This window comes from Rhagoletis pomonella, unplaced genomic scaffold (assembly GCF_013731165.1).
Source record: "Rhagoletis pomonella isolate Grant_MI unplaced genomic scaffold, Rhpom_1.0 Rhpom_scaffold_00010, whole genome shotgun sequence".
Taxonomy (NCBI): domain Eukaryota; kingdom Metazoa; phylum Arthropoda; class Insecta; order Diptera; family Tephritidae; genus Rhagoletis; species Rhagoletis pomonella.
Window position 1 is genome coordinate 2,036,677 of NW_023458564.1, and position 26,271 is coordinate 2,062,947.

Sequence of the window (26,271 nt, forward strand, 5' to 3'; positions counted from 1 at the left end):
ATTAAGAGATTTCAATATTTCCTAGGAGATGGGACTTTTATTCAATTTTTTGCTTTACTTTTCATTGGGAAAATTTGTATGACTTTGTCCCCAGCTTTTATTAGTATGACGTGTATGAACATATATAATTTCTATTCATAGTAATAACAAGAATGATATTGGTAAAATTAGAGTTATGGAGTGGGTATTGATAGTGAAAGAAGCTTAAAAAAAATGAGATGATAAATATCCTAAGACCAATTTGAAAGTTACCCTTACTGGGCATTACTCGAACCAAAGTAGCTTTACAGAAAGTTTATTTTTCGGCATACAGCACAAAATTGTTTGGCTTTAGAATAAATACTAACACCAATTTCCTCTAGTAGTAAAGCTAAAAACTAAATAAAAAAGCTGCTGACTTTATTCATTTGAATTTAAGTTGAAATGTATATGCATATGTATATACGTGTATATGTACATACATTAAAGAAAATAACGAAACCCACTTTTTTAAATTAGATATGGTGTTCGCGGTGAATCAGGAATTGGGTAGAAAGCAAAGTTTTCATAATTAAAAAGCTATAAGCTTGATTTGTATTTACACTTTTTTGCAATTAGCAACATAACTTAAACACAACTCTACTTCCACAAATACTACATCAAAAAAAACCCTTCGCTATCGGCCTTCATTTTTCCCATCCAATCAGGCGAATATGCAAACAACTGCGCAATTTGCTGAACAACTTGTTGCAATGAAATTTCCGCTAATTAAATCACAAATACATAACATTCTTTGCAATCGTTCAAACTTTTTTCTTTTTATGTAATACCCAGTAGGAAAACCTTTGCATAAGCGACAATTCATTAAACAAATTTTTTATACAACAGCAATGCCGATTATAAAATTCCTAATTAATATCTTAATGAAATTATTGAGTGAAGAGGAAGAACCAATTTTTTTTAAATTGAATGTTATTTTCAAATCCCCTGAATGATTTTTCTATGGCAATCTTCATGTAAGTCAAAATCAATGCAAATTTCTGCACGAAATCGGCAAACAAACAAATATACAATACATACATGCATACATTCCCCATCAAATACGCCCACACTGCTCGGCACAGCAGAGAGTTGTTAGCAAAATTTTCATCGTTCCTTTGCCAACATAATTAATTGCCAATTAGGAAAGCATATCGAAAGTATGCGTTGTACATGCTCACAAACAAATGCGAATACATGAGGACATTTGGCACAACTTGAATTAAAAACCAACACAAATAACACCAAAAGCAAATATGGTAATAAATACAAATGATGAAGAGTAATTACAGAAAAACCAAAGGAAAATTGCGAAGAAATAAAAAAAAACTTGACGGCATCAATAAGTTGACTTGTCGATTACATCAAGCAAAAATATTTACAACTAAGGGGAATAATAATACGTGAACATCGAACTGTGCTTCTAAGTATCAGACGTTGGATAAGAGAAGAATGATGAGTTCAACTGGGAACTAGTGTGTTATTGACTCTTATGAATGACACCTAATTTCATATTTGAATCTCGTTTTCTATTACAAACGCTGCTTTTATGAAAATAACTATTTAGCTTTTCGTTACTGAGAGCCGGTTCGCCTCGAATGGTCTTATACTAGGTTCACATATAAGTAGATTATCCTCATTTTCGAGCTTAACATCCTAATCTGTAATTATAACAAGAGATTAGCCATATAAAATTCGTCCCTTGTTAATCTGTAATTATAAAATAATCTCAGATTTAACCGATAACTTTTCGGTGCCCATCCTAGTTTTATCGATTGTTTTTGCGAAAAAGAGGAGAAATACCAAATGTAAAAGTAAACAAAAATGTACGCTAGCAAGTAAAATAGGTTTGCAAAGGTATTTTTAATAAAATTTTAAGTTAAAATATATTTATATTGCTTATTATAGCAGAAAAACGTGATCACGGTGGCACAGAGAAGCAACATAACTTTTCCTTGAGATGTGAGAATAACAAGCACAACAAATTTGACGGCTAATAATCTGAGATTTGCCTGTGTAAACGGGGTGATTAAAAAACGAGCTTTGATTGAGATAATATTGATATGTGAACATAGTTTTAGACACTTTCACAAAATATGTATATGTGTGTGCTTGGAACAGTGCTGCCGTATAAATCTAAATCTAAGGAACAAGGAAGATTTTCTAAGAAAACTCACCAGCACATTTTGAAAATCTACTTCAAGAAAAGCAAGGTTAAACACAAATAAACAAACAAGTAAAGAACTTTATATACCCGGCGCAGGTATCATATATCGTCGTTTCAATTTTCTCTAAACTACCTTTGCATGATAATCAGGACTGAAATCGATAAACTGGTTACCGAGATACAACTTTATAGTCATAAAGTGGGCGGTGCCATGCCCAATTCCTAAAAGTCTATAGCAGTCTTATTTAATGTTAAGAGATTGTTGTTACTATTAAATTGGAGTAAATTAGTCCCATCAGTTATTGAAATAGCGGAGTTTTCGTATTTCTGAAACTTACCGTTATACGGGATGTGTGTTTAATTTTAGTTTGATTTGAATAATTTTTAATGAATAGCTTTTTCGTACCAAGGTTATTAAATACACCCTGTTTGGTAGATAATGATAAATCAGTTACTGAGATACACATTTGTGGTCATAAGTGGGCGGCGCCACGCCCATTATCCCAAAAATGTACAACAACCTAATTTTCTCCTAAGTAAGTGGTGATTGCAATAATCGATTTTGAGTGAATTTGCCTCAGTAGTTGCTAATTTATGGCAGTTTTCGTGTTTCTCTAAATTACCGTTATATGGCAAGTTATTGCCCGATTTCAAAAATGTTCCTTCAGATTTCTCAGCTAGACCCTAGCCCTAGTACTCAATTTTTGCTCGAGCTATCATGTACACGGACAGACGGGAGGACAGACGGACATGGCTTAATTGACTACTCTATTCATTCTGAGCATTTATATATACATTTGTCTATATCTATCTCGATTAGTTTTGGCCGTTATGCGAACAAGTGAGCTCGGGTATAAAAATTCTCTGTTTTTCATGTGTCAGAAAGAGCCCTTCACGAAGGGTTCGATCAATCACAATGAAAATTTTGTCACATTCACTCGAAAAATTCTGGTCCAAGAAAGAGGAAGCTTTATAAACGGTGGAAAACCAAGATTGACTATAAGCCCAACTCCAAATTATGTCGGAGTTCCTCGAATAAATCGTTTAAATTTAAACTCTAATGAGAAATGATTTTTTGAGCTTAGAAAATCCAGGCAATGAGCAATAGTGTGCCTGTTGTGACCAGCAGAGCACCTGTTTTGATGAAGCCCTAAACCCTGGCCAACATTAATTCCACCCTCTACTGTGAAATGTTAATAACACCAATTAAACGATTAGGATTGATTAATAGAAATTTGTTGTGCTCCATTATTAAAACGCCCAACCAGACGTACATAAATATTAAAAGCGATTGGTTGGAAAGTTTTAATGCGACTACAATATAGCACAAATCTTGTTCAATTTGTTTCATATCCATTCCGATATCTGTGGAGCTCCCTTAATAGTGCTGAGTTGACTTCAGTAAGAGCCAAATGAAATCATTAGAATCAGATGTCATTCCAGAAGTCAGCCAAGTTTTTTTGAAGGAGGCATCATGATGTTGTCTTAAAAATACCACAAGCGTTGTTTGTCCTGTAGTCGAATGTGAAATATACTTACACATATCTAAGTACATATGTATGTGCAGCTCAATGTCACGTCTACATAACTATTTTATGATTACTGACTTACAAAGAACTTGACCTGAGCGAGTTCCCTAATAATGTTTTCAATATCTAGGAGACTTTTGCTTATTAAAAAACCTTGCCAGTAGTATTCTCATACCATTCTTTTGTGCAATTCTGACAATACGCTAAATTTCCGATACCAAAATTGTCATATATTGGCTAATATGTTGAGAAAAAATTTACTTTTGAGCCATTTCCACCTAACCTTGGCTACGTAAATAATCCTCTAAAACAGCAATAAAGAAACTCTAAAATAGGCGTTGTTTTGGAAGATTATTTGTGTATAACCTAAAGATTCTAACTTAACAAATATTCAACAATAAATAGTTTTGAATCGAGTTTTTTACTAGTTTATTCAGATTTTCAATAGTTAGTAACAAAAAAGGTGATATTGAAAAAATAAGCATTTAGAACTTACAACTGTTAAGCTCAACAGTTGAAAAATAATTTTAGTGACTTTTTCTAACAGGGAATTACGTTTTTCAAGATTTTTGTAAAAAATGTTGCATTATTTAATGATAATTTTAATTATTTTACCTAAAATAGCAGAAAAACTGTAATAATGGCATAAATTTGATTTTAAGTTTGAATAACCGTTAAACCAGTTGGTTGTTCAAAAAATTATGTGAGATATTTTTTGTAGAGTGTCTAATTTCCAACTAAAATATGTATCGATTTCTTTCGTTCGATAACTCATAGCCTAGAAAACAAATTCCAAAGTTGAAAAAAATTGTTTTCTATGTACATTAGAGGTATACGCCGCCGAGCCACGCCGCCGTTTTTTGTCGTTTCTCACGCGCCGCCGCCGAGTTACGAAAATATCGGCGCGGCGGCGGCGGCGGCGGCGTTCGGCGCCTAAGGAATTTTGTAAAAAGGTTTCTTGTTGTATGCACATTGTTTGAAGGAACTAAATACTACTCGTTTACAAACACTATTTTACGAAATGAAAATAATATTTTTAAAAGGATTTTTTTTGCATAATTTGGGCCACTGAACATTTCCAAAAAAAGCGTAACTCAGAAAAAACATATATAGGTTTTTCGATCGAAAGTTTTTATTACAGTTAAATTAGGGTCGAATACTGGTAATCTGACCATTTGCTCCGCAGTAGACAATTTTTTTTCAATACTACAACAATACTACTTTTTTATATACTACAACAACAAGAAAGTTATAACACATCAAAAACTTTAACGCCAATATCTCAGAAAGCAGTTTTAACAGAAGCGCCCTTATTGCATCTTACTCCTCAATTATTGAAGATAAAACAAAGACTAGTTGATTTTCCTGTGTGTTATTTTAAATATTTTAAACAGAATTTTAATAAAAAGCAAACACTTTTTTGCTAATTTTTGCATTCGTAACTTACATTATTCTGGGGTCCCACAGACGTATACACAAGAACTAGGTGGCTGTGTGAAAATTACGTTATTATTCCTAAAAAATAGGCAATAATATTTCTCATAAAAACGAATAAAATTAGGGGGTAGGGTCTTGAAATTTTCAAAAAAAAAGCATTTTCGATGGGAAACCTAATGTATATCGCCCGTCCATCAGCAGCAGTCACTTAACATTTGAATTCAAGTAGGAAGTAACGTAGTTTAAATTTAAAACTAATTCAATGAATGAATTAACTAGAATTATAATCTGATGGCATGATAAGAATGGAAGACACGCCGCCGACGCAAAGACTATCGACGTAAACCTCTAATGTAAAATTATATTTTTGTTCTTTACAAGCTTTTATTTCAATCAATATTTAACAAACTTCGCGATGACCTACAGACTTGAAACTTCACATTTAGCTCAGAACACGATGACAATGCAAGATCAAAGAAAAATTAATCCGCTACGTGGTGTAGGAGTCGAAATATTTGTAAAACCGTCATTTACAGTTCGATTGCGTTCATATTTGGAATGTATATTACTAGCATGAAAAGAAATTACGCCACAGAAAATTTTGCCGCTAAGTGGCGCAGGGGTCGCGATATTTGTAAAACCGGCATTTGTGGTTTGATTTAGTTCATATTTGGAATGTATATTACCTATATAAAAATAAATAACTCCACAAAAAAGTTTGCCGAAAGCTGGTGCAAGAGTCAAGATATTTGGAAAACCCCTATTTATGATCCGATTTGGTTCAAATTTAGAATACATACAAATATGTGAATTACCTACTTAAATTAAAATCTATTGAAACCCCAAATCATGCCTAGAGACTCAGGAGGCTTACCTAAAGAATTGGAAATATTTATTTGAAGGAGCTAACAGCAACGATCCAATATTGATGTATCCAAAGAACTTATAAATGGCGCAATAGGATTCAACGCCGAAATTATCTGGCAAAATTTTAGACGAGATCAAATGTATGCAGAAGATATACCATTAATACGTGTAAAATTTGGAAATGACGGCATACGTGCAAGGTAGTACTAGGGACTACGCTGTTAGAATCAAAGGTATTTGCAAATGTCGCGTTTTCAGTACAAAAATCTGTAGTTAACTGCCGATTCTGGGCCTCATGCATAAAAAGTGAGCTTAAGCTCCGACTCGATTTTCAGTACAAATTCTTGAGCTTGAGCTCACCCTTTCAGTGCAAAAATTTAGTCTGAGCCTAAGCTCACTTTTTATGCATAAGGCCCTCTGAGTTCACTATGCTAGAACGACTCGGATAGAGGAATTGGTTAGCTCGTAACTGACTGGAAAGTAGCCATGCCATAACAATGTATTGAACGAATTTGGTAGAACGAGAAATATACGGACAGTATAATATTTATTGCAGGATTCCAAAATACTAAAAAGTATAAAAAACATTTTAACTTAAAGAAACTAAAAACACGCTTTTGTTGCAACAAGAACAAAAAAGTATGAAATAATTTATAGATATTGCGATTGAGAAGACTAGGAAGTTCACTAACTTGATGAAGTTTTTTATAAACTAGGTTGAAATAGGATTAAAGTGATTGGCCCGTAGTCAGAGTAAAAATAAAGTTGCAGTTCTTTTGACAGATATCCCATTGAAACTTATGTCATAGTCGACTTTATATTGACTATGACTACGGGACAATCACTTTAATCCTATTCCAACCTAGTTTATAAAAAGTAAAACTAAATCAAGTTAGGGAACTTCGTATTCTTCTTAATCGCTATATCTATAAGTTATTTTATACTTTTTTATTCTTGTTGCAACAAAAGCGTGTTGTTAGTTTTTTAAACTATAATTTTATTTCTAGACATGTTATTGATATACATACTACTGCAACGCGTACTTTCTTGTTCAAATTTACTATGTAGTAATTATAATGTTTACTTTATAATATTTGGATAACACATCTATTTCTTAGCTTTGATTGAAATGGCGCTCGTGCAACTTGTGCAACAATTTTCATAATCATAATCATATTTCAGCTTTTTCCCTAACGACATATCTCTTACTCTTATTTCTTATTTTGCGTGTTTCATTTCATATGCTGCTGTACAGATTTATGATTGGGCAATACATCACTGTCCATGGCGATGTAATTAGTCACGTCAACATTAGCCATGTCATGGTGGAGGATGGTGGCGAATACTCGTGCATTGCAGAGAATCGTGCGGGAAAGGTTCAGCATGCGGCGCGCTTAAATATTTATGGTACGTAAAATAAAAATATTTATTTAAATAAAAAAATTAAAAAAATATATAAAATCTAAAATTTTCACATGTCCATATGCAACGCTACGTAGAGGTCTTTTTGTCATTGTGGTGTGGCTACGCGGCCATGGTTTAGCGCAAAATAAAAGTTTTTAAGTCACAAATATGTACGTACATACATATCTGTACTTATAACTACATAACTACATATATATTTATTTGTGCAAATATTTTCATGTTGCTATGCAATGCAGCCAACCTCGCGTAACGAACTGCGCCCGCGCTTTTGGCGTATCTATACAGCATTTGTCAGGTCATTCACAGTAAAAAATAGAAGAAAAACTGTTTTTTCGGCTTTTCTGCTTTAGCCTAGGACATTCTCTTTGAATTTGTGTTCATTTGTATGCATTTTTCTGAATTTTTTTCCAATGTCATATTTTATGTCGGCGGGGTACTTTTCAGACGGTCAGCAACCAAAACCAGCTTTCAATTTAAGTCTATAGAGCTGTGTAAGAATATATGGCATCACTTTATTTTGCACTCCGCTCTTTCCATTAACAAACATATACTGATAAATGCATGCATATGTAAATATATGTAAGTATATAGTATGCGTGTACATATTATGTTATGTTCACATAAAAAACACCTTTACATTGGTACATATGTATGTACTCGCGTGTCTCTAAAGCGAAGCGCATATTAGCGCGATTCCATCGTTGCGAATACGTTGCGAATTCGGCTGTTAACTTCGAATCCGCAAACGTGCGCACACTTGAGCGATTTTTTCGATTTCCGATGTACAATTCACTCAATTTTCCCTTTATTTCGTGTATTTTCGCACTCGGCGTGCCCAAATCGTACAAAATACTATTATTACGAACGTTTTTATTAGTTTTTGTACATTACACGTTTTTTTTCTTTGCCTTTATTGCTGTGACACCTTTGTTCTTCTTCTTTGACGCCTTCAAAACGCTGCAAGCCGCGTTTCGAACGCGTCAATAGAGAAGAACATTGAATGTTCGAAAAATTCGCAGCGACGGAATCGTGCAAGTGTGCGCTAGCGCATTAAAATGTATGGGTAGCATTGTTGTAATTTTTGGGCTTGCGGATTCGCAACGACAGAATCGCGCCAATGTGCGCTTCGCTTTAAAGTTATGCCTTACAAAGATTTACAGTAAATGTTTGAAAATGCGATAATTTAGGAACGGTGAATTGTCCGGAATAATTCTCTTTTTAACGCAAGTAACTGGTGAATTTAATACAAACTAGATTGCCAGTTACTGTCGAAATTCGATTTTTATAGTTTTAGAAGCCTTGGAGAGGCTTTCTAACTTAACACGTAGCAAAACTTATACGGTACAAATTAACTAACCGGACAATCTTCTTCTTTGGAACTAAAAAGTAAATAAAATTTTTTATCTGAGAAGGTGTTTGGAGGACTCCGGCAGGACTTGGAATTGACCCGATACATTCAATGCCGCCGATAAATTTCAATGATTTGATACATATTGATAGTTCGATGAATTTCAAGAACACTACAATCCGATAATTCAACAAAATTCGTTAACTCGACCAATTTCGATAACTGTGAAATTTGAGGGCTCGATAAATTTCGATAACTCAAAAATGTAAATTCTTTGGATACCTTTATAAATTTTTACTTTTGGCAGCTCTACATTTTTCGAAAACTATCTAAACATTTTGGTAACTTGTTACACTCTGTTAACACGATAAAACTCGATAAGCAGTGATAAATCGATAAGCTTATATAACCTTGAAATTTCGATAAATCGATATATTTTGAAAATTCCATAAACTTCGCTTCGTTGAACCAACCAATTTCAGTAGATCAATAATTATCGATAACCATGTAAGTTGAAAGAACTCCATGCATTACGACACCTCGATAAATTTCGTTGTCTATAAATAATGATAATTCAATAAGTATCGATAACTTGATACATTTCTTTAACTTGACAAATTTCGTTAATCCCACACGTTTTTATAGCTCGATAACTATCCGTAAATTTGGACAAATAAGTTTCTGTGTCTATAAATTTCAACAACTCAATAAACATTGATCAGTTTGAATAATTCGATACGTTGCGATAACTCAATAAGCATGGATAAATTTCGATAATTATAAACTTCGATGATTCGATAAATTCAGTAACCTTTATGGCTGATTTTATTTCGATTCCTATCTTTTAACCTAATTCTTATGTATTTCTCATTGTCTCCATTTTCGCCTTTATCTCAATTTTCGACTTTATCTTCACTTTTGCCTTTTTTTGTCTTCATCGTTATCACTTGTTTCTTCATCTTCATATTTATCTTTATTTCAAAGTTGAATTTCAAATACGAAGTAAAACAAAATGCGAAACAGCTTAAATTGAACAGGTTGCAAAAACAACCATACACAAATATGGAAATTTTTAAACGACGATTTTCAACAAATTTCGAAACTATAAAAACTCTCCTCTACAGAAAATTACCTTTCCAACGGTGTTTTTGGTTTTGAAATCGGTAACTTTACCTTGGTCTTCATCTTTGTTTTTATCTTTCACATCTTTGCTTATATCCTTTTATTTTACTATTCACGTAGATGAGATGAGGTGCGATGACGTGATAAGATGTGACGTGATTTTATGTGATGTGATAGGATGTATTTCATGTGTTGTCATATCCCCTGATGTCATGTCATATGATGTCATACCATATGATGTCATATCATGTGATGCCACGTCATGTAATGCCATGCCATATCATACGATGATATATCATGTGATGTCAAGTCATGTGATGTCATGCCATATAATGTAATGTCATATCATATGATATCATGTCACGTGATATCGTATGATGTGATATCATATTATGTGATGTAATGTCATGTGATGTCTCTTCATATCATGTGATATAATGTGATGTGATGTCATTTAATGTGATCACATTCCATGTTCTGATTATTATATGGATAACCCTGTTGATAACTGTGCCGATAAAAATAGTGTTAACAATATCCATAAACATATAGAAAAATACAATTGCAAAATCGATTGATTCATCGATAAATATAACAAACATCATTATCGATTATTGTACATATCGATAACAATATACATCAATTATTTAATCGATCATTATACCGATAACAATATCCATTATTGTATCGATACCAATATAGATTATTATATTGATTATTATATCGATTACAATAGCTGTTATTTAATCAATAACAGTATCGATAACAACATCGATTATTTTATCGGTAGCAATGTCGATTATTATATCGATAAAAATATCGGGTTTTATATCGATAACAATATCGATCTTCATCCTCATCCTTTTCTTCATATTTATCTTTATTTTTGCATATTCCTCTTCACTCTTACCATAAAGTGTTTAAATTTTCTTTGATCTTCGTTTTTGCCTGTACCTTTGGGCATCTTTGTTTTTGTTTTTATTTTCAAACCGCTAAACCGCTGAGAACCACTTCCATGTGCATTATTCCCCTTGAATTTTACAATTTACTCCCAATCAACCAACTGCCGCTAAAGAAGTTTACTTCATAAATTCAACAAATGTTGTTACCCTTTTAGTTACCCTAATTCTTACGTATCTGTCATTGTCTCCATTTCCGTCTTTATCTTCACTTTTGCCCTTTTTTTACTTCATCGTTCTCATTTATTTCTTCATCTTCATATTTATCTTTATTTCAAAGCTTAATTTCAAATGTGTAGTGAAACAACAGGCGAAACATGTCAAATTGAACATGTTGCAGCAACATCTATACACATTTCGAAAATGTTTAAACAACGGTTTTGGCCGTAATTTTCAACCAATTGTGAAACCATCATCTACGGAAAAATGCCTTCCCAACGGTATTCTTGGTTTTGAAATCGGTTCGGTAGAATTGCCAAACGAACGGAGACAAAATTTATGTTAGCGTATTAATATATAGATGACGACATCCTTTGAGTAAACTGGTACACACTGAATTATTTCAGGATAGATGGCGACTAACTAATACGGTTCGACATTAACAGTATTCACAAAAATGTAATACTCATCGAATAGTTGGAACCTGGTTGCCACCAGTATTTCCCTTTTTCTAAATTAAAAAAAAGAATTCTTCGACGAAAATTTTCGTAAGAGAATGAGATGAAGGCGTCCGCAGAAGTTGTTTAAAGAGAAATGTAAGATATATCTTTTTTTTCGACGATCAAATTATCATATATTCCGGCTTCTGAAAACATCCGCTTTATGGTACTAGATAGACTTCAACAGAAGCCAGCAAAAATCAATGGATTGAGTCTTTTGTACAGCAGTTCTAAGTTCGATAATATCGCTCATTTACTTCAATAGTGTCATAATTCTAAAAGAAAAACTCAATATAAATGGCTTCCCAGGTAGCAAAATTGCCATAAATCTCTTAGGTATCCGTCAGACTCGTCGGAAAAAATTCAAAAATCTGTATGATTTGGCCGATATAGGTCAGAGAAGCGTATGGAGAGGTTGACAGGAAGTCTAGCCGACACGACGTGGGAAATTCTGACTTAATTACCGACGATTCTGACGGATATCTAACAGATGTCTGACCAAATAATCATGGAAAATAAGAATTATCAGACGTGCATGCCCGAAATCGGACATAATTCGATCAGACATATCGGATAAGGAAATAAATAAAAATCTCCGGACACTTCGCCCAGAAACCTGTAAGACTTGTCTAAATAGTCAACTTTTTATTCCGACTTGTCTGATATCAGAAATTGTCTGGCAAATGTGCTAGCTGGGTTATAAGTTTTGAATCTACATATACATACTCCCATAATAAAAATGAATGCATAAATATTTCTTTCTAATGGGATACTGGTAATCGATACAGCTATGAAATTTTTACCAAACAAAGAAGAAGAGGTAGTGGTAATTTATGCATAATTAACTTCCATTGTTTGGCCTAATAAATAAGCGATATGTATAGGGTTAGTTGAATTTATTTGGAATGTATGAAAAATTAATTGAATTTGCTCTAAAAATTCGCAAACACTTTTTCGATGAAATATATATTATGCTTTCACTTGGTTGGTCTGCGTTTAAAAGTCTCTCAAAGGTGGTTTGGTTGTAAAAAAAAAAAATCTGAGCTAAAAAATTTTTTTAAAGGAATGAACCATAAGAAATTTACGCACAAATTTGAAAAAAGTCAATGTTAAAAAATAGCAATTTATTGTTTAAAAAATTTTAATTTCAATGCAATTTTTGACAACTTTCCTGTGCAGCATTCATGGAAAGGCGCAGCCATAGCGAATCAAAGGATTAAATAAAATTTTTAATTTTTACAGTTCGCTGGGAGAAAGATTTTTTCATTATTTAACTTTAATCCTATCAATAGTTTGCAGCATGTATCATCTCCAACGCTCGTATCTATATTTTTTGCAATATAATACTGCATATGTCGATGGTTCTCTGCAATAACGACACAACTCAAGACTCAAAAAATAAAAACTCTTACTACAGTTTAGACACTCATGTGCTTGTCGAACCCATGTCTAATCTTAGTATTTACTTATGCTATCCTTAAAACTTACTTAGTAGGGGTTAGACATGGATTAGAGAGAGATTCGAATATTTTATAGGTGGGACAACCCAAACAAAGTCATTGGATACATCAAAATGTTACAGTGTTTATTAAATATAACAAGTAATTTTTAAAATTTAAGATTATCGTTAAGTTCTTCATGATCCAATGCTCGGATTTAAACCAAATTAGTATGGGACGACCTGTGAGGTAACACATTTCCTTTAAAAAAAGAATTAAAGAATTATAGAAATCGGTTAACATGTTCCAAAGTTATGCGGTAACATGCATAAAAAAATATATTCCTGCGATCTGATAACCTTCTCCTTTTTGTGAAGTCGGTTAGTAAATTCATATAAATCCTTAGTTCGTGGGGCCTTTTGGTGTTCCTCAATAATACTTACCCCTGCCTAGATCGGCTTGTCCCTTTGCAATCGTTGTCATCAGGCTCAACTAACAGGAGACCCAAGTCTCCACTCCAACTGCATCTATCCATTTCAGGTAGGAGATTATCCTACCGCAGTAGCCAGAGCGAAGTTAGGCTATGATGGTGCGAGTTTCCCAAAGGAGATGAAGCTCTATCTCATCCACGTCTGGTGGCTGTATTCCCAAAACGGCATTCACAGGTTGGAAGCTGGTGTAAGTCGAGACCGATCCTCTGCGAATTCCGTTTATAACCTGTCGGTGCGTTGCCGGGTTTATAGGTTGTTTTATGAACCTCCGCACTTCATCCGTTTATTCGTATAAATGCCTTCTGACGTGCCTAGCCGAGGACTATGCGGCAAGAGAGTGTCTGTTCGGGATCCCTCAGCTTTCCAGACATCCGACTGAAATTTGGTAAGCGGGTGAATTTCTACAATATACCAATCATTTATCGGAACCGTCAAATCGGATCACCACAATATATCGCGGTTATACAATTGATTTTTCAGATATGAAATTTTAGTTTTAAACTCCCTTAATGAGGCAGCTAAAATCGACATTTCGGCTCTATTTTCACTTATTATTAAAAGGGAGTTTACAGCGCAAGTTCCAAAAACCGGATCGCTATAATCTATATTTCCAATTCAACTGATTGCTCATATATAAGTTTTTGCGATATACCGCTAACCTTGAGACGAATGAAAATCGAGGTCACGTACATATCGCACATCGTCTTCAAAAGAGTCACAACTCAAAATAATACATTCATCAGTAAATGCGGAAAAACTATTTCGAAGAACATGCTAATCATATGGGGAAGGGCGCCTTTACCTTAGGTTATTTAACAACTTATAACAAAAATTTGCTCTAGCTTTTGCTTAAAGCTAAACAAATGCTCTGTTTACATTTTTAGAGCATAATTAAAAAAATGCCAAATTTTGAGTTGTGACTCTTTTGAAGGCGGTGTGCGATATATTAATAAGTTTTGACTCTTTCTCCTCAAATAAATTTGAATTAGTTTTTTATAAAAATACATTTGATACTTCATATAAGAAAACTATATAAATCCAAGATTCAAACTTTGTACTAAAACTAAAAATAAATCAAGAAAGTTTCATTAAAATTTCAAACTTTTTTATTCTGAATGCTTAGGTATGCAGTTTTACAGCCCGCTCAATTCTGGTATAATAAAGTGAAAGTTTGTAGAGGTTACAAAAAACCGTTGATTTTTTTGTTAAAAATTTCAATAACTGCTTGTCGGTGTCTATGAGGAATTTTAATCCCGGGATTCTTAGCAAGTAATTCCGGGATGTTCGGGATTTGTAATTTACACTGATGGCAAGAAGCTCCTTTTCTTGACCAGTATTGGCTATATTCCTTTTTTTATTTAATAATTAATATTTTTTTAGAAATGTCTAGCTCTATATATATATAACACCGCGCGATAGTAAATTTTAAATACAAATATCAATATTTTCACGAAACCCTGGGCAAAATATAGTAAAATTGCGTTTTCAGTTTTTCACTCTGATGTCAGTAATTCAAAAATGATTTAAAAAATTCATAGAAATGTGCTTAAAGAAGAAGTATGGGTACGGTGACCATCCGTCCTTTATTTTAAAGGACCGTCCTTTATTTTAACCCCCTGTCCTTTATAACTTTTTTCAAAATTTTGTCGTTTATTTCTTGAACTGTCCTTTAAATCAGCTCTGCATTTTTGAGAGGTATATTTTTAAACACAGAATATGAAAAATAAAAATGTCCCTTATAAAATATAATGAAAACCTTCGTCAGCTTGTTTCGCGTCCCACTTACGGGCTTTTATTTAATCGGTAATCTTTGTACAATCTATAAAGTACAGGGAAAGTTGTGCTCAGGAACGTGTTGCACGCTGAGTTTCCATAAACCCCCTATCGCTCAGTGGCTCAAAACTGGCATTTAGTGTTCGTAATTCATTGGAGCCTTCATTGTTTGTCACTAATTTGATCATTTTTTTTTATGAAAGCTTATAATATTTGCAAGAGACCAGTTGAGCCTGATTTGTGAATTTTTATTTGGTTATATTAAATTTTTTAGTGAAAAATGCAGAAAAAGTGGCAATTTTAAAGAAAATGTATTCTCCTGTTCCAGTTAATAAATATTGCATAACAAAGACTAGTTGAAAACAATTGTATGGTTCTCCCAAAACGAAAGAATTACAACATTTGGTGAACATTTTTTTTTTGTAGTAAAAATTGGTTGAAAAATTAAGACTCCGGTGAATTACGAACATTAAATTCCAATTTTGAACCACTGTGTCTTGGCTTCGGCGTGCAGAATGAATTATGGTAAACGCATTTTGGCAGCAAAGGTTGGCGAAGTCCTGGAAAATGATTTGGCTTCATTTTTCGGAATCGGTTAATTAACTGGTAAATATCTGATTTAAATTACGATATGGGTAAGGTACTTTTATCATACAAGTTGTATGTACGTATTCCCAACTGATTTTGAAAAAAATGTCCTTTATTTTACGTTGGTTAATATGGTCACCGTAAGTATGGGTATAAAATTAATAAAAAAATCCTGTAGAATTTAAGCAGATTCAAGTTTCTTGTGCAGAAGGGCTGGTAAATATTGAAAATGTAATTTTAAAATTTTATCCTTGAAATTTCGCAATATTTGTTTTTGAAAAAATTTTATGTTAAGGGCTCATATAATTTCGATAACATCTTCGAATTTCGTTCTTCTAACTTTATCAGCCAAAAAATTATCTATTCGTCCTTGTGAATCTAAAAAATTTAAATTTTAAATTCTAAAGGAATTTCCTACTGTATTTAATACGCATATTTTTATTCTACATGGCATTGAATTTTTTTTAACAATTTTTGTAATTATACATATCTCTGAAATAACAAATCCCTTCAAAATAAATCGTGTGGCCAGAGAAAAAAAAATAAAAACCCCACTTTAAATAAAACAGTAAGTTTTAAACCCATTTATTTATTATTTATTTCATGGTAGGAGAGCTTCTCAAACAATATAGAAGAATTTTTTCGATTCAAGTTGTTGAAAAGTAAGGCACATCTAAATCCCGGAATTCCGGGATTGTGACAACGCCATCCCAGAAAACCCCGGGATCGGAAAAAGCCGAAAACTTAACATCCCTAGTGTCTATAGAGTTGCGCCAATTTTTAGGATCGCTGCAGATACGAGCTTAAAGCGGCTTTAATACTCTTATCCAAGTCACAAGCAGAATTTTTTAATTCGGCCCACACATATACAATTATATGTAAATCTATAAATGGAGGAATCATATTACGAAATTTAAAATTTTTTGTTTACCTACATAAGTACATTTGTACATATAGTTTGTTCTGTATTAATTTAATATATATTTGCACCACAAGTGAAATTTTTGGAAAAAAAAATTTGCTTTTCCATCGTTGATAAAAATGTTGGCACTCAACAGCTTATTTTTCGTCCTACATGAATGCTTGCTTATCAGTGACATCTTTTTTTGACGTAAACTTTCCGAATACATATAAAACTTTCATATGCAATAAAGTTTGCCATAAATATTAAAAAATTTTAAACTGGAAATAAGTGCACTTTTCGTAAATGCAACTGCTGCGCTTGACTGAACTTTTTTGCATACTGAACATTTTTATGGTTTGTTCTTGTTTTCTAAAAAAAAAAAATAAGTCAAATAGCGATAAACAAAACTACAGAGGAAAAGGCATCATTTGTGACAAAACTCAAAAAGAGGAATGTGAGAACGGAATCATGACGAACATGGCAGCTGCAACAGCAGAATTTGCTGACGTTTTACTGACCCACATAGATAATACTCCTCCTGTTCTATTTTGAAGTTCTACATTCCGAATATGCTCTAAGCTTTTGAGCATAGTACACCATGCTGGCGGACATCTCGTCAAATTCATTTGAATTATACGTACATGCATATGTATGTATATGGTTTTATGTCCTATTTTTTTATCAAATTTCAGATTTTGCATAAATACTATCAGACCAAAAATACATACTTTTTTGTAGCATTTTGTGTGAATTTCATTGTATGCCTAAGCATTCAGCACATTAAAATGAGTTGAAGTTTTTACTAGAATGTACATACATTTGTATGTATGTATGCATGTATATATGTACACATTTATATCGCAGTCTTTATTGTCTAATTTCCAGTAAAAGATACAAGAAAATACTGAACCGGACAGCATACTTTAGCTAATGTTCAGCAGTAAGGCGCTGTTCATATTGCATAAAATCATTAGTTGATTCGATAAAATAACCAAATAAACCACCTGAACCAGTTCTACCATAGAGAAGCACACATTATTATTTTTTTGTGGAGGTCCACTTATAATTTTTTTTTAAGTAAATGAATCCATTAACGGGCATCCTAAACGCGTCTATTTGAAACTACCGGTTTCAAATAACACTGTAAGGAAAATCCGAAGTTTTGAAATTACTCGAAAAAATAACGGCTCTGTATATCGTTTTTCCAAATCAAGTCATTTACCCAAGATATTTTCATTTTTATGAAAAAAATATTCAAAAATTAATAATCTTTTGTAGTTTTTTTCAAATTTGTTTAAAGCCAGTTCTCTCGCCAAAAAAATCAATTATAATCGATGGTTAATAAGCTAAATTAAAGTTTTGAATCTTTTAATGAAAATGTGTAATCGTTTTGTATAAAATAGGGCCAGGAATTAACGTTACTCACTCGCCACATTGTACATGTATTGTATTCCAACATACTCGTACATGCCGTATGAGTAACATTTTCCATGTTATGGTTTACAATTTTTCGTATGCATCTATCTATCTATGCAATCTATCTATCTATCTATCTTCTAATAATAATAATAATAGATTAGTGTGTACACATATGTTAGTGTTTGGCCGAGCTTCTCCTCCGACTTGTGGCGTGCGCCTGGATTTGTCACACAAAGCGGAGGAACCTACACTGAGGGGAAAAAATATTAAAATCAAATAGAAACGTAATTGATCTTACTATAAACGTCAACGAAAGTACTGTATATTGGTAAATATTCAATTCAATTACGCGCATATTGAAATGACCGCGTTCATACTGAAAAAGCATCCGCGAAGTGAATAATCTCAAGACAAAAACTAAAAAAAAAATTTAATTTGCATGTTGCCAGTGGTTGAATTCGAACCAGACCATCTTCGGATATCAACAACTTGTGACAAGCATCCCTGCAGCAAAATTTAGGGACAGTCTGGCAAAGCGCTAGTTCCGCCCTACAAATTTTAGAACTGTCTCTGAACTACTGCAAAAGGGATGCAGAGCTGGACGGTTGAAACTCATATGTTGCTAGTTGCGCTGTCATCCATATTACTCATCCTGGTCATGTGAAAGCTGACAAAAGATGCACAAATGTAATATACTATATTTTTTCTAACTAACAACAACTGTTTTCGTTTATTCTATATGTTATTCGTTACATAGTTTATGGAGCAACTGCTAAAATATTTCCAAAAAAGTCGTTATTGGTAACATTAATGTAATTTTTATACATATCTACGTAAGTATAAAATTAAATGCAAAATATAAAATTTAGTTAAGCTACACTTAACAGCAAAGGTCCGCGTACACCATTTCTTTTTTTTAATTATTCTAAACATATTAGGGTTAAAATTTGTTTGTTATTATTTTATAAAAACAAATTATCATGCTTAAAACAAAATGATAAAAACCGTGTTTTAAAACTATATGCAAAACAAAGTTAAATTTAATGATTTTTCATCAAAATATTTGACCTTTTAATCAGATTAAATCTCTCTTTGAAATGGGGGTGCTATTGTTATGAACGATACGATATATCTGAGCACCCGAAATGGGTAGTTACGCAGTGAATTTTTTTTTTAATTTCGAAGGTTTTTCATTTTAAATATTTTTCGTTAAGGTTTTATTTAAGTACTATTTGTCATACTTCATAAACCATTTCAATTAAAATTCCTAACTGTGCTGCAAATTTGATAGAACTTTAAAAACTGTCTTCAAATTTTAAACTTTTTAATCAGAGATTTTTTATTATAAATATTTCGAGTATTCTGTTTTGTAGCCCATCAAGTTTTACTGTAGTAAAATGTAATGTTGCATCTTAAACGAAAATATTTAAATAGGAGAATACCTTCAAGAGCGTGCGTAAAAAGAGTTATATAAAATCAGCGCGATTAATTATACGAAAATTTAATGGGCTATAGAACTGCATACTTGTAAACTCTGACTTAAAATATTGAAGTTTTTATAACAGTTTCTAGAATTCTACTAAATTTCCAACAAAATTTTAAATGTGAATTGATATGTTTATGTTATAATACTTATGAGCCATCTTTATATAAAAAAATTTACAAAAAATATTTAGCATGAAAACCATTGTGAATATTTAAAATTCTATATGTTCTTATTAGATGCCGGGGAGTCTATGTATTACATTTCAATATATTTAATACAATTTAACGCTGAGTTATCACAAATAAGCATTTTTTAGATTTTAAATTATAAGTATCCCAGAAATACCCATTATACGTAACAAATATAAATTATTTTTAAGAATAACGGTTTTAGAAAATGAAGGAATAATTGACACTTTATGTTCTAAATTTTTAAGCACAGTTTTCTTAAAAAAGTAAATTAGTGCAAATCAAATAGCCCTCTAAACATAAAATGAAGTACTTTTTATTTTCAAAATTGTATGCGTGCTTATTTAAAGGCAATCCCTATACTATACTTCTTAGAACCAGCTCAGAACTAACCTAATTTTTTCTAGTCCGGAGGTCACCTTTTTTGAACTATCTAGGAACTGTTGTTATCTGAACTGTCTCAGAACCATCTAAGCCAGAGTCAGCTCAGAACGAGTTCAAAAGTTCTGCAGAGGGCGACAATTGTCACTTCGTAGGACATCGCCATGTTTAAAAAGACAGTTGAAAGCATTGAGTTGGGATAGATGAAGAACCAGTACCGTCCCTTTTGAGGCTAGCTCAGCGCAAGTTCTGAACCAATTTGATTTGCTGCAGGGATCTTTGCGCACTCAGCTACACCCATACATATAAATTTGCTTTCAAATGTTGAATATCCATCAACTCCACAGCACGCGATTTGTACTATGTGTGTGTTGTAGCCGCTCTCAGAGCGGCGCTCTGCATGTATGGGGTGCGTATGTACACTTACTTATACATACTCAGATGTGAACAGTCAAATACGTGCGTAATAAATTTTGTATAAAAATATTATTTTTAAATACGAACATTTTTAAACGACAATCAAATATAAAGTATTCATTTTTACTATGCACTATTTCCCTCAGTGTACAGTTTTACGCCGACTCCGAACGGCGATTGTAATTTTATGAGAAGCTGTTTTTCATGGCAGAAATACACTCGGAGGTTTGCCATTGCCTGCCGAGGGACGACCGCTGTTAAGAAAAAACCTTTTTCTATATTTTTTTCTGATGCTGCTTAGACCCGGGGCTTGAACCCAGGTGCTGATGAGTGAAAGCGCGCACTGTGTACCACTACACCACAGCGGCCGACTATCTGTCTTCTATATTACTATAATAAAACTGTATTTTGTCAATGTTATTGTGGCTTCTTAACATTTTATTTTTAATCATTTTATTGAGCTTTGTACCACGATTGTTTATTAGGAAAAATTGAAAAAGCAACAAAGTCTAGCGGTAGAAATATTTTGTTTGTCTGTTTGAACTCACTAATCTCTGGAACTACTAAATGGATTTTCATGGGGCTTTAGCTGGTATATAGAAAGAGACCTCGGACGTAACCTAGGATATAAAAAAATGAGGTCTGACAAGAGGGCGTGGCACCTCCCATAGGCGTGACATTTTTAATCAGCTATAATTTCGAAACCGTAAGTCACATGACTTTGAAATTTGGTGTGAGGACATAACTAAGGTAGGTGCTTACAGCAATGTAAACTTTAGTGAGTTTATATAAGGGGCCACGGCACATTCCACAGCCCTTAAATCTCACATTTGCTAAATGTATACAAATGGGTTCGTACAAGAAGGCGTGGCGTTTATAGTAAACTGAAAGAGAGTGAGTGTTTGCCAGGGGCGTGACACCTCCAATAGATGGAGTACGTTCAGAGAAACATAACCTTGGACCCATTACAAACAGACAGCTGAACGGAATGACCTTACAGGAAGTCGTAGCACCTCCCACTATGCATGCTGTCTACGTTCAGAGAATATCAATTAAAAAAAATAAAAATAAAAATAAAAATAAAATTTTAATATACAACACTTTTATAAATGGACTAAAAAGTAGAAAATAATATTTCTCAGTCCCACAGGATTTGTTTTGATAACTTTCGATTTTGAAATTTTAGCAAAAGTCATTATAAACAATTTATGAGATTGAAAACGAAAAACGTGGAGCGCATGCAGTACAAAGCATTCGATTTCATTGACAATAGTCAAACTACATAACATTCTACAGCGAAAGTACAAATTTGAGATCGATTTTAAGCCATCGTTATTCATATGCCCACATACATACATACATATATTACTCTCCAATTTCAAATCAGGCCTATGCACGCCCATGCTTTTCATTTTCAATGTCATTAATTGTTTATAATGACTTTTGCTAAAATTTCAAAATCAAAACCAAAAGTTATCAAAACAAATGCTGTGGGACTGAGAAATATTATTTTCTACTTTTTAGTCCATTTATAAAAGCGTTGTATATTAAAAAGTTTTTATTTTATTTTATTTATTTTAGCCACAAAAAATATGGCAAGGTATTTAAGAGAAGTTTTGACCCTCTAAGTAGCTGGGCCAGTGAGAATCCAATGCGATATTTAGTATAACCGCAGGAATACTTATCGTTTACTGTCCTGCTATTACATTGAAAGCTTCGGCTTTGCTTGGGCTTTGCGAGCCAAAGACGATTTCTTGACGAATTCCAATTTCGCAGATAAAACCCGCCTAGTTTTCTTTGTTTTCACCCGGCATTTGTTCAGCGAACATGACATCTGTCCAAGATAAGTGGGCGTAGAGTCAAAGCTATACCAAATCTCCCTTTTCTCGGTCAAATAGACTCGAGAGTACCTTTCCTGACCAACTCATCCGCAACTCAACCCATACAAGTCTGACTAGAATATAATCAAGTGCAACTGAAATATAGGTCAGGTATTATCCCGGGTACATAATGAGCAGCGCCAAAGCTATGGTTGCCGCTTGGCTATCCATTGGCGATGTCGCACAATTGAACAGCCAACCGATTGTGTCCTCAACGAAAGCCTGAAAAACAGTACAGCCTAAAGTTTAGGTTAAAGGAGAGCTCGCTGAAAAAGAGTGAATAAATGGATAATTGGTACCAGTATAGTTTATATACATAGTAACAAAAGTTCATATATACATAGCTTTAATTGCTTTTCCATGAATAAAACGAAGGCAGTGCTAGTCATGCATTTTATACTATCGAGCAACAATTTTGTAATTCCTAGACTTTGAGCAAGCAAAATGCTTAGATACATACTACTTTATTGATTTTATCGGTAAAAAATAACTAAATGCGCGTTAAGTTTTTTAGGCATTCAAAAAAAGCTAAAATAATGAAGTATAGGTTTGAAACTACTTAGGACTTGAAAGCACCGAAATTCCTGAAAAACAATGTTTTCAAATTTTAAAATTCATAAAGAACTTCCAAAATCAATGAAAATTCAGACGCGAACAATGCTGAAAAGCAAAAACGGAGAACTCGAAAACTTCTGAAAACATCTCGAAAAGTCTGGGAAAGCCACAAAAGATCTAAAAACAGAAACAATCCCGAAACTACCCTAAAGAAAAAGGTTCAGGAAATTCCCAAGAAGTCCTAAAAGAATTGAAAAATTTAAATTAAATAATTTTTGTGGTTAAAACTTATTTTTAAATTTTCTTGCATACATAAATATTTAATTGCCCAATGGAGTAATTTTCACTAAATTAAGTATTACCCTCATTTATTTCTCTTTGTTTTCTAATTTCAGGCCTTCCCTACATACGCTTAATACCGAAAGTCACTGCCGTGTCTGGTGAAACCCTAAACTTGAAGTGTCCTGTTGCTGGATATCCCATAGAGGAAATACACTGGGAGCGAAGCGGTCGCGAATTGCCTGATGATATCCGACAACGTGTTCAACCGGATGGCTCATTGACCATCAATCCGGTGCAAAAGAATACCGACTCGGGCGTATACACATGCTGGGCACGCAACAAACAGGGGCATAGTGCGCGTCGTAGTGGCGAAGTCACCGTTATAGGTCAGTATACGTGAAACAAAGGGAAGGGAAGGGGGTTCCCTAGGACAACTTAATATTCAATAATAATTATTCATTCTGAGAATTAGACATGAATAATTGTTCCGGATGATGCATTTAAGTACTACTTCTTCGATTATCGAATCCACCTAAGGGATGACATCTAAAAGTACCTTTGTTAAAGAGTTTAAATACTGAAAATCTATTTTTTATTGTACCAACACCTGCTGCAGAGAATCGCGAAAAATTCAAAGGCACCCTTAATGGTGATACGAGTAATAAATAGTTTTGCGAAGATGAAAAGAGAGAGATTAGTATTTTAAAGAAAACAAGTCCGACTAAAAATGTCAGTGCGAAGAACTTTGAAAATGCTGGTGACCACTGAAACTCAAAAATCCATTAATGCTTACTGTAAAAAGGAATATTTCCAGTATTACAAATCCAAAGTCACTTAAAAAATGTAGGGCCAAAACTAATGAAGATTTTCATCCCCGGGTTTTTTAATCAATTAGTAGTAGTTTTTCTGCTATGACGTTCCGATGCAGAATTCCAGTTGGCTTCGTTATTCTACGGATTGAATCCAAACCCAATTATTTATGCGATTTTGTTGCAACGATTTTTTCGAACATTGTAGTCTGCTGCATTGTAACAATGCAAAATTTCAAACGATGGAAAAAAATAAATAAATACGCGCTACTAAATTTATTACTATTTTTCATATCAAAGTATTAAAACGAAATTTGCGAAAACCTGAGATTTTTGACAATTCTTTTATAAATATTTTATATATGTATAAGCTAAATCATCGACATGGCGGGAAACTTGTTAAAAAAATGTTTACTTAGTTACTAGAATGCCTAGTGTGCCAAATTTGACGCAATTTTAATGTTGAATGTACAATAAATGCAAAATTTTTGCAAGTGGGTTTTAGAAATTTCGTGACTTTTCATCATTCGTTCCATTTTTGGCAGTCATAAAAGATTCATACTTTTTAAAAGCTGGCTTCCTTTAACAATTTCTTTAACATTTAACACACGTGTATCTTAAACTCCCACAGTGCCTATTTTGACACACAGTACAGTACATAATGTGTGAATTTGTGGTTTGTTGCAGGTACCACGTGATGAGAACATCAGTGAAGTAGCGAACAAATCATAAGCAATATTTTCCATTCATATATAATAAATATTTTTTTTTTAATTGTTCCTCACGCTTTTAGAACAGAACAGTGAAAATATTGTGTTACTTCGTGAACTGTGAAAGGACGACTTCCACTCCAATCCAAATTTTATATATTTTGAGCAATAGATACTGCGGAAGATTATTCTGAAGGTTCAGGCTCTGATCCTAATGAACCAAATTTTGAAAACGAACAGGCATTTCAGCCTCAATCACATTTAAAATATAGCGTGCCAGTTTTGGCACAACGGGCTTTCTAGATAGGTGAAAGGATCTGGTCGTTCTAGTGTTAAATGTACGATGTATGGGATTTTGTTGTAAACATACTGGAAAAAATATACAGATTGTCCAATAAGTACCACGGTAAACTTAATAAGGAGGTTGCTTAGGGGTTGACTATAAGAACGAAGTCTCGTCTATAATAGTGTCATCATTTTTGAAATGTTTATATTCTTTTAACTTAAAAAAAATCGGGTATTTTCATTTGTTCCATGTACTACAAACAACGCTATACTTAGTTAATTTTTTCTGTAAAATACTTCCAGATAGTTGCTTTACCATATTTAAATGCAATCCAGCTTAGAGATATTTAGAAACGATGTTTTATGGAACGATTTTCCGTCATCCCTTGTCAAATTTGGTTTGGAGACAAACCGGTTTCGGCGTTGTGCCATCTTCAGTGTTAGGGATGACGGAAAATGGTTCCACAATACATCATACTCCTACCCTGTCGGAAACACAAACAACCAAATAGATATTTAGAAACCATTATAAAAATAGGACTATTTTGGGATTTTTAACTTTTTAAAAAAGTATCAATATGATTCTACCTAATTATTTCTTACCAAAAAATTTGTCATATTCCCCATAGCGCTACGATATGCATACATGAATATATTTAACAAATTTGTTACGTGCCTACTCGAGAGTTAATTTTCTTTTTTATATCAATTGCCAAAGAAAGTGGCAACATCAATATCTAGTAATTTAGTACACTATATTGCACTGTGTTAAAGACATGAAAAAATTTGTTGTTTTAACACACTCATCCCGGGAAAAAAATCATTAATTGGATCTCATAGTTTTATATTTTTATTGGGCTCTTGAATAATGGAACTTTATTATGACTTAAAGTTTGTTATTAATATCAAAACAGATAGGCACTTATCAGTTCGAAGTTTGCCGCCACTTGAGTACGCTGCTGCTGCTGCTATTAAGCTCAATGTTTTAAGTAGTAGTTATTCTCACTACTGGCAGTTCATCACAGCAAAAAGGGAAAATTTTTAAAGTTTTGTAGCTGTTTAATACAACTCTACGAATATGTAAATGCTACATGAGGATGAGCAACCAATCAAGCTTAGGCTGAATACACATA

General features: G+C 33.2%; 1 protein-coding gene across 2 annotated transcripts in view; it reads left to right on the top strand.

Annotated features, from left to right (window-relative positions):
* LOC118745939 (Down syndrome cell adhesion molecule-like protein Dscam2) overlaps positions 1–26,271 on the top strand; it is a 274,465-nt gene that overhangs the window by 190,546 nt on the left and 57,648 nt on the right. For both annotated transcript variants that reach the window (XM_036479605.1, XM_036479606.1), the window contains exons 7-8: positions 7,274–7,425; positions 23,448–23,720. In XM_036479605.1, the coding sequence (XP_036335498.1) occupies positions 7,274–7,425; positions 23,448–23,720 (425 nt within the window). The remainder of the gene's footprint in view (positions 1–7,273; positions 7,426–23,447; positions 23,721–26,271) is intronic.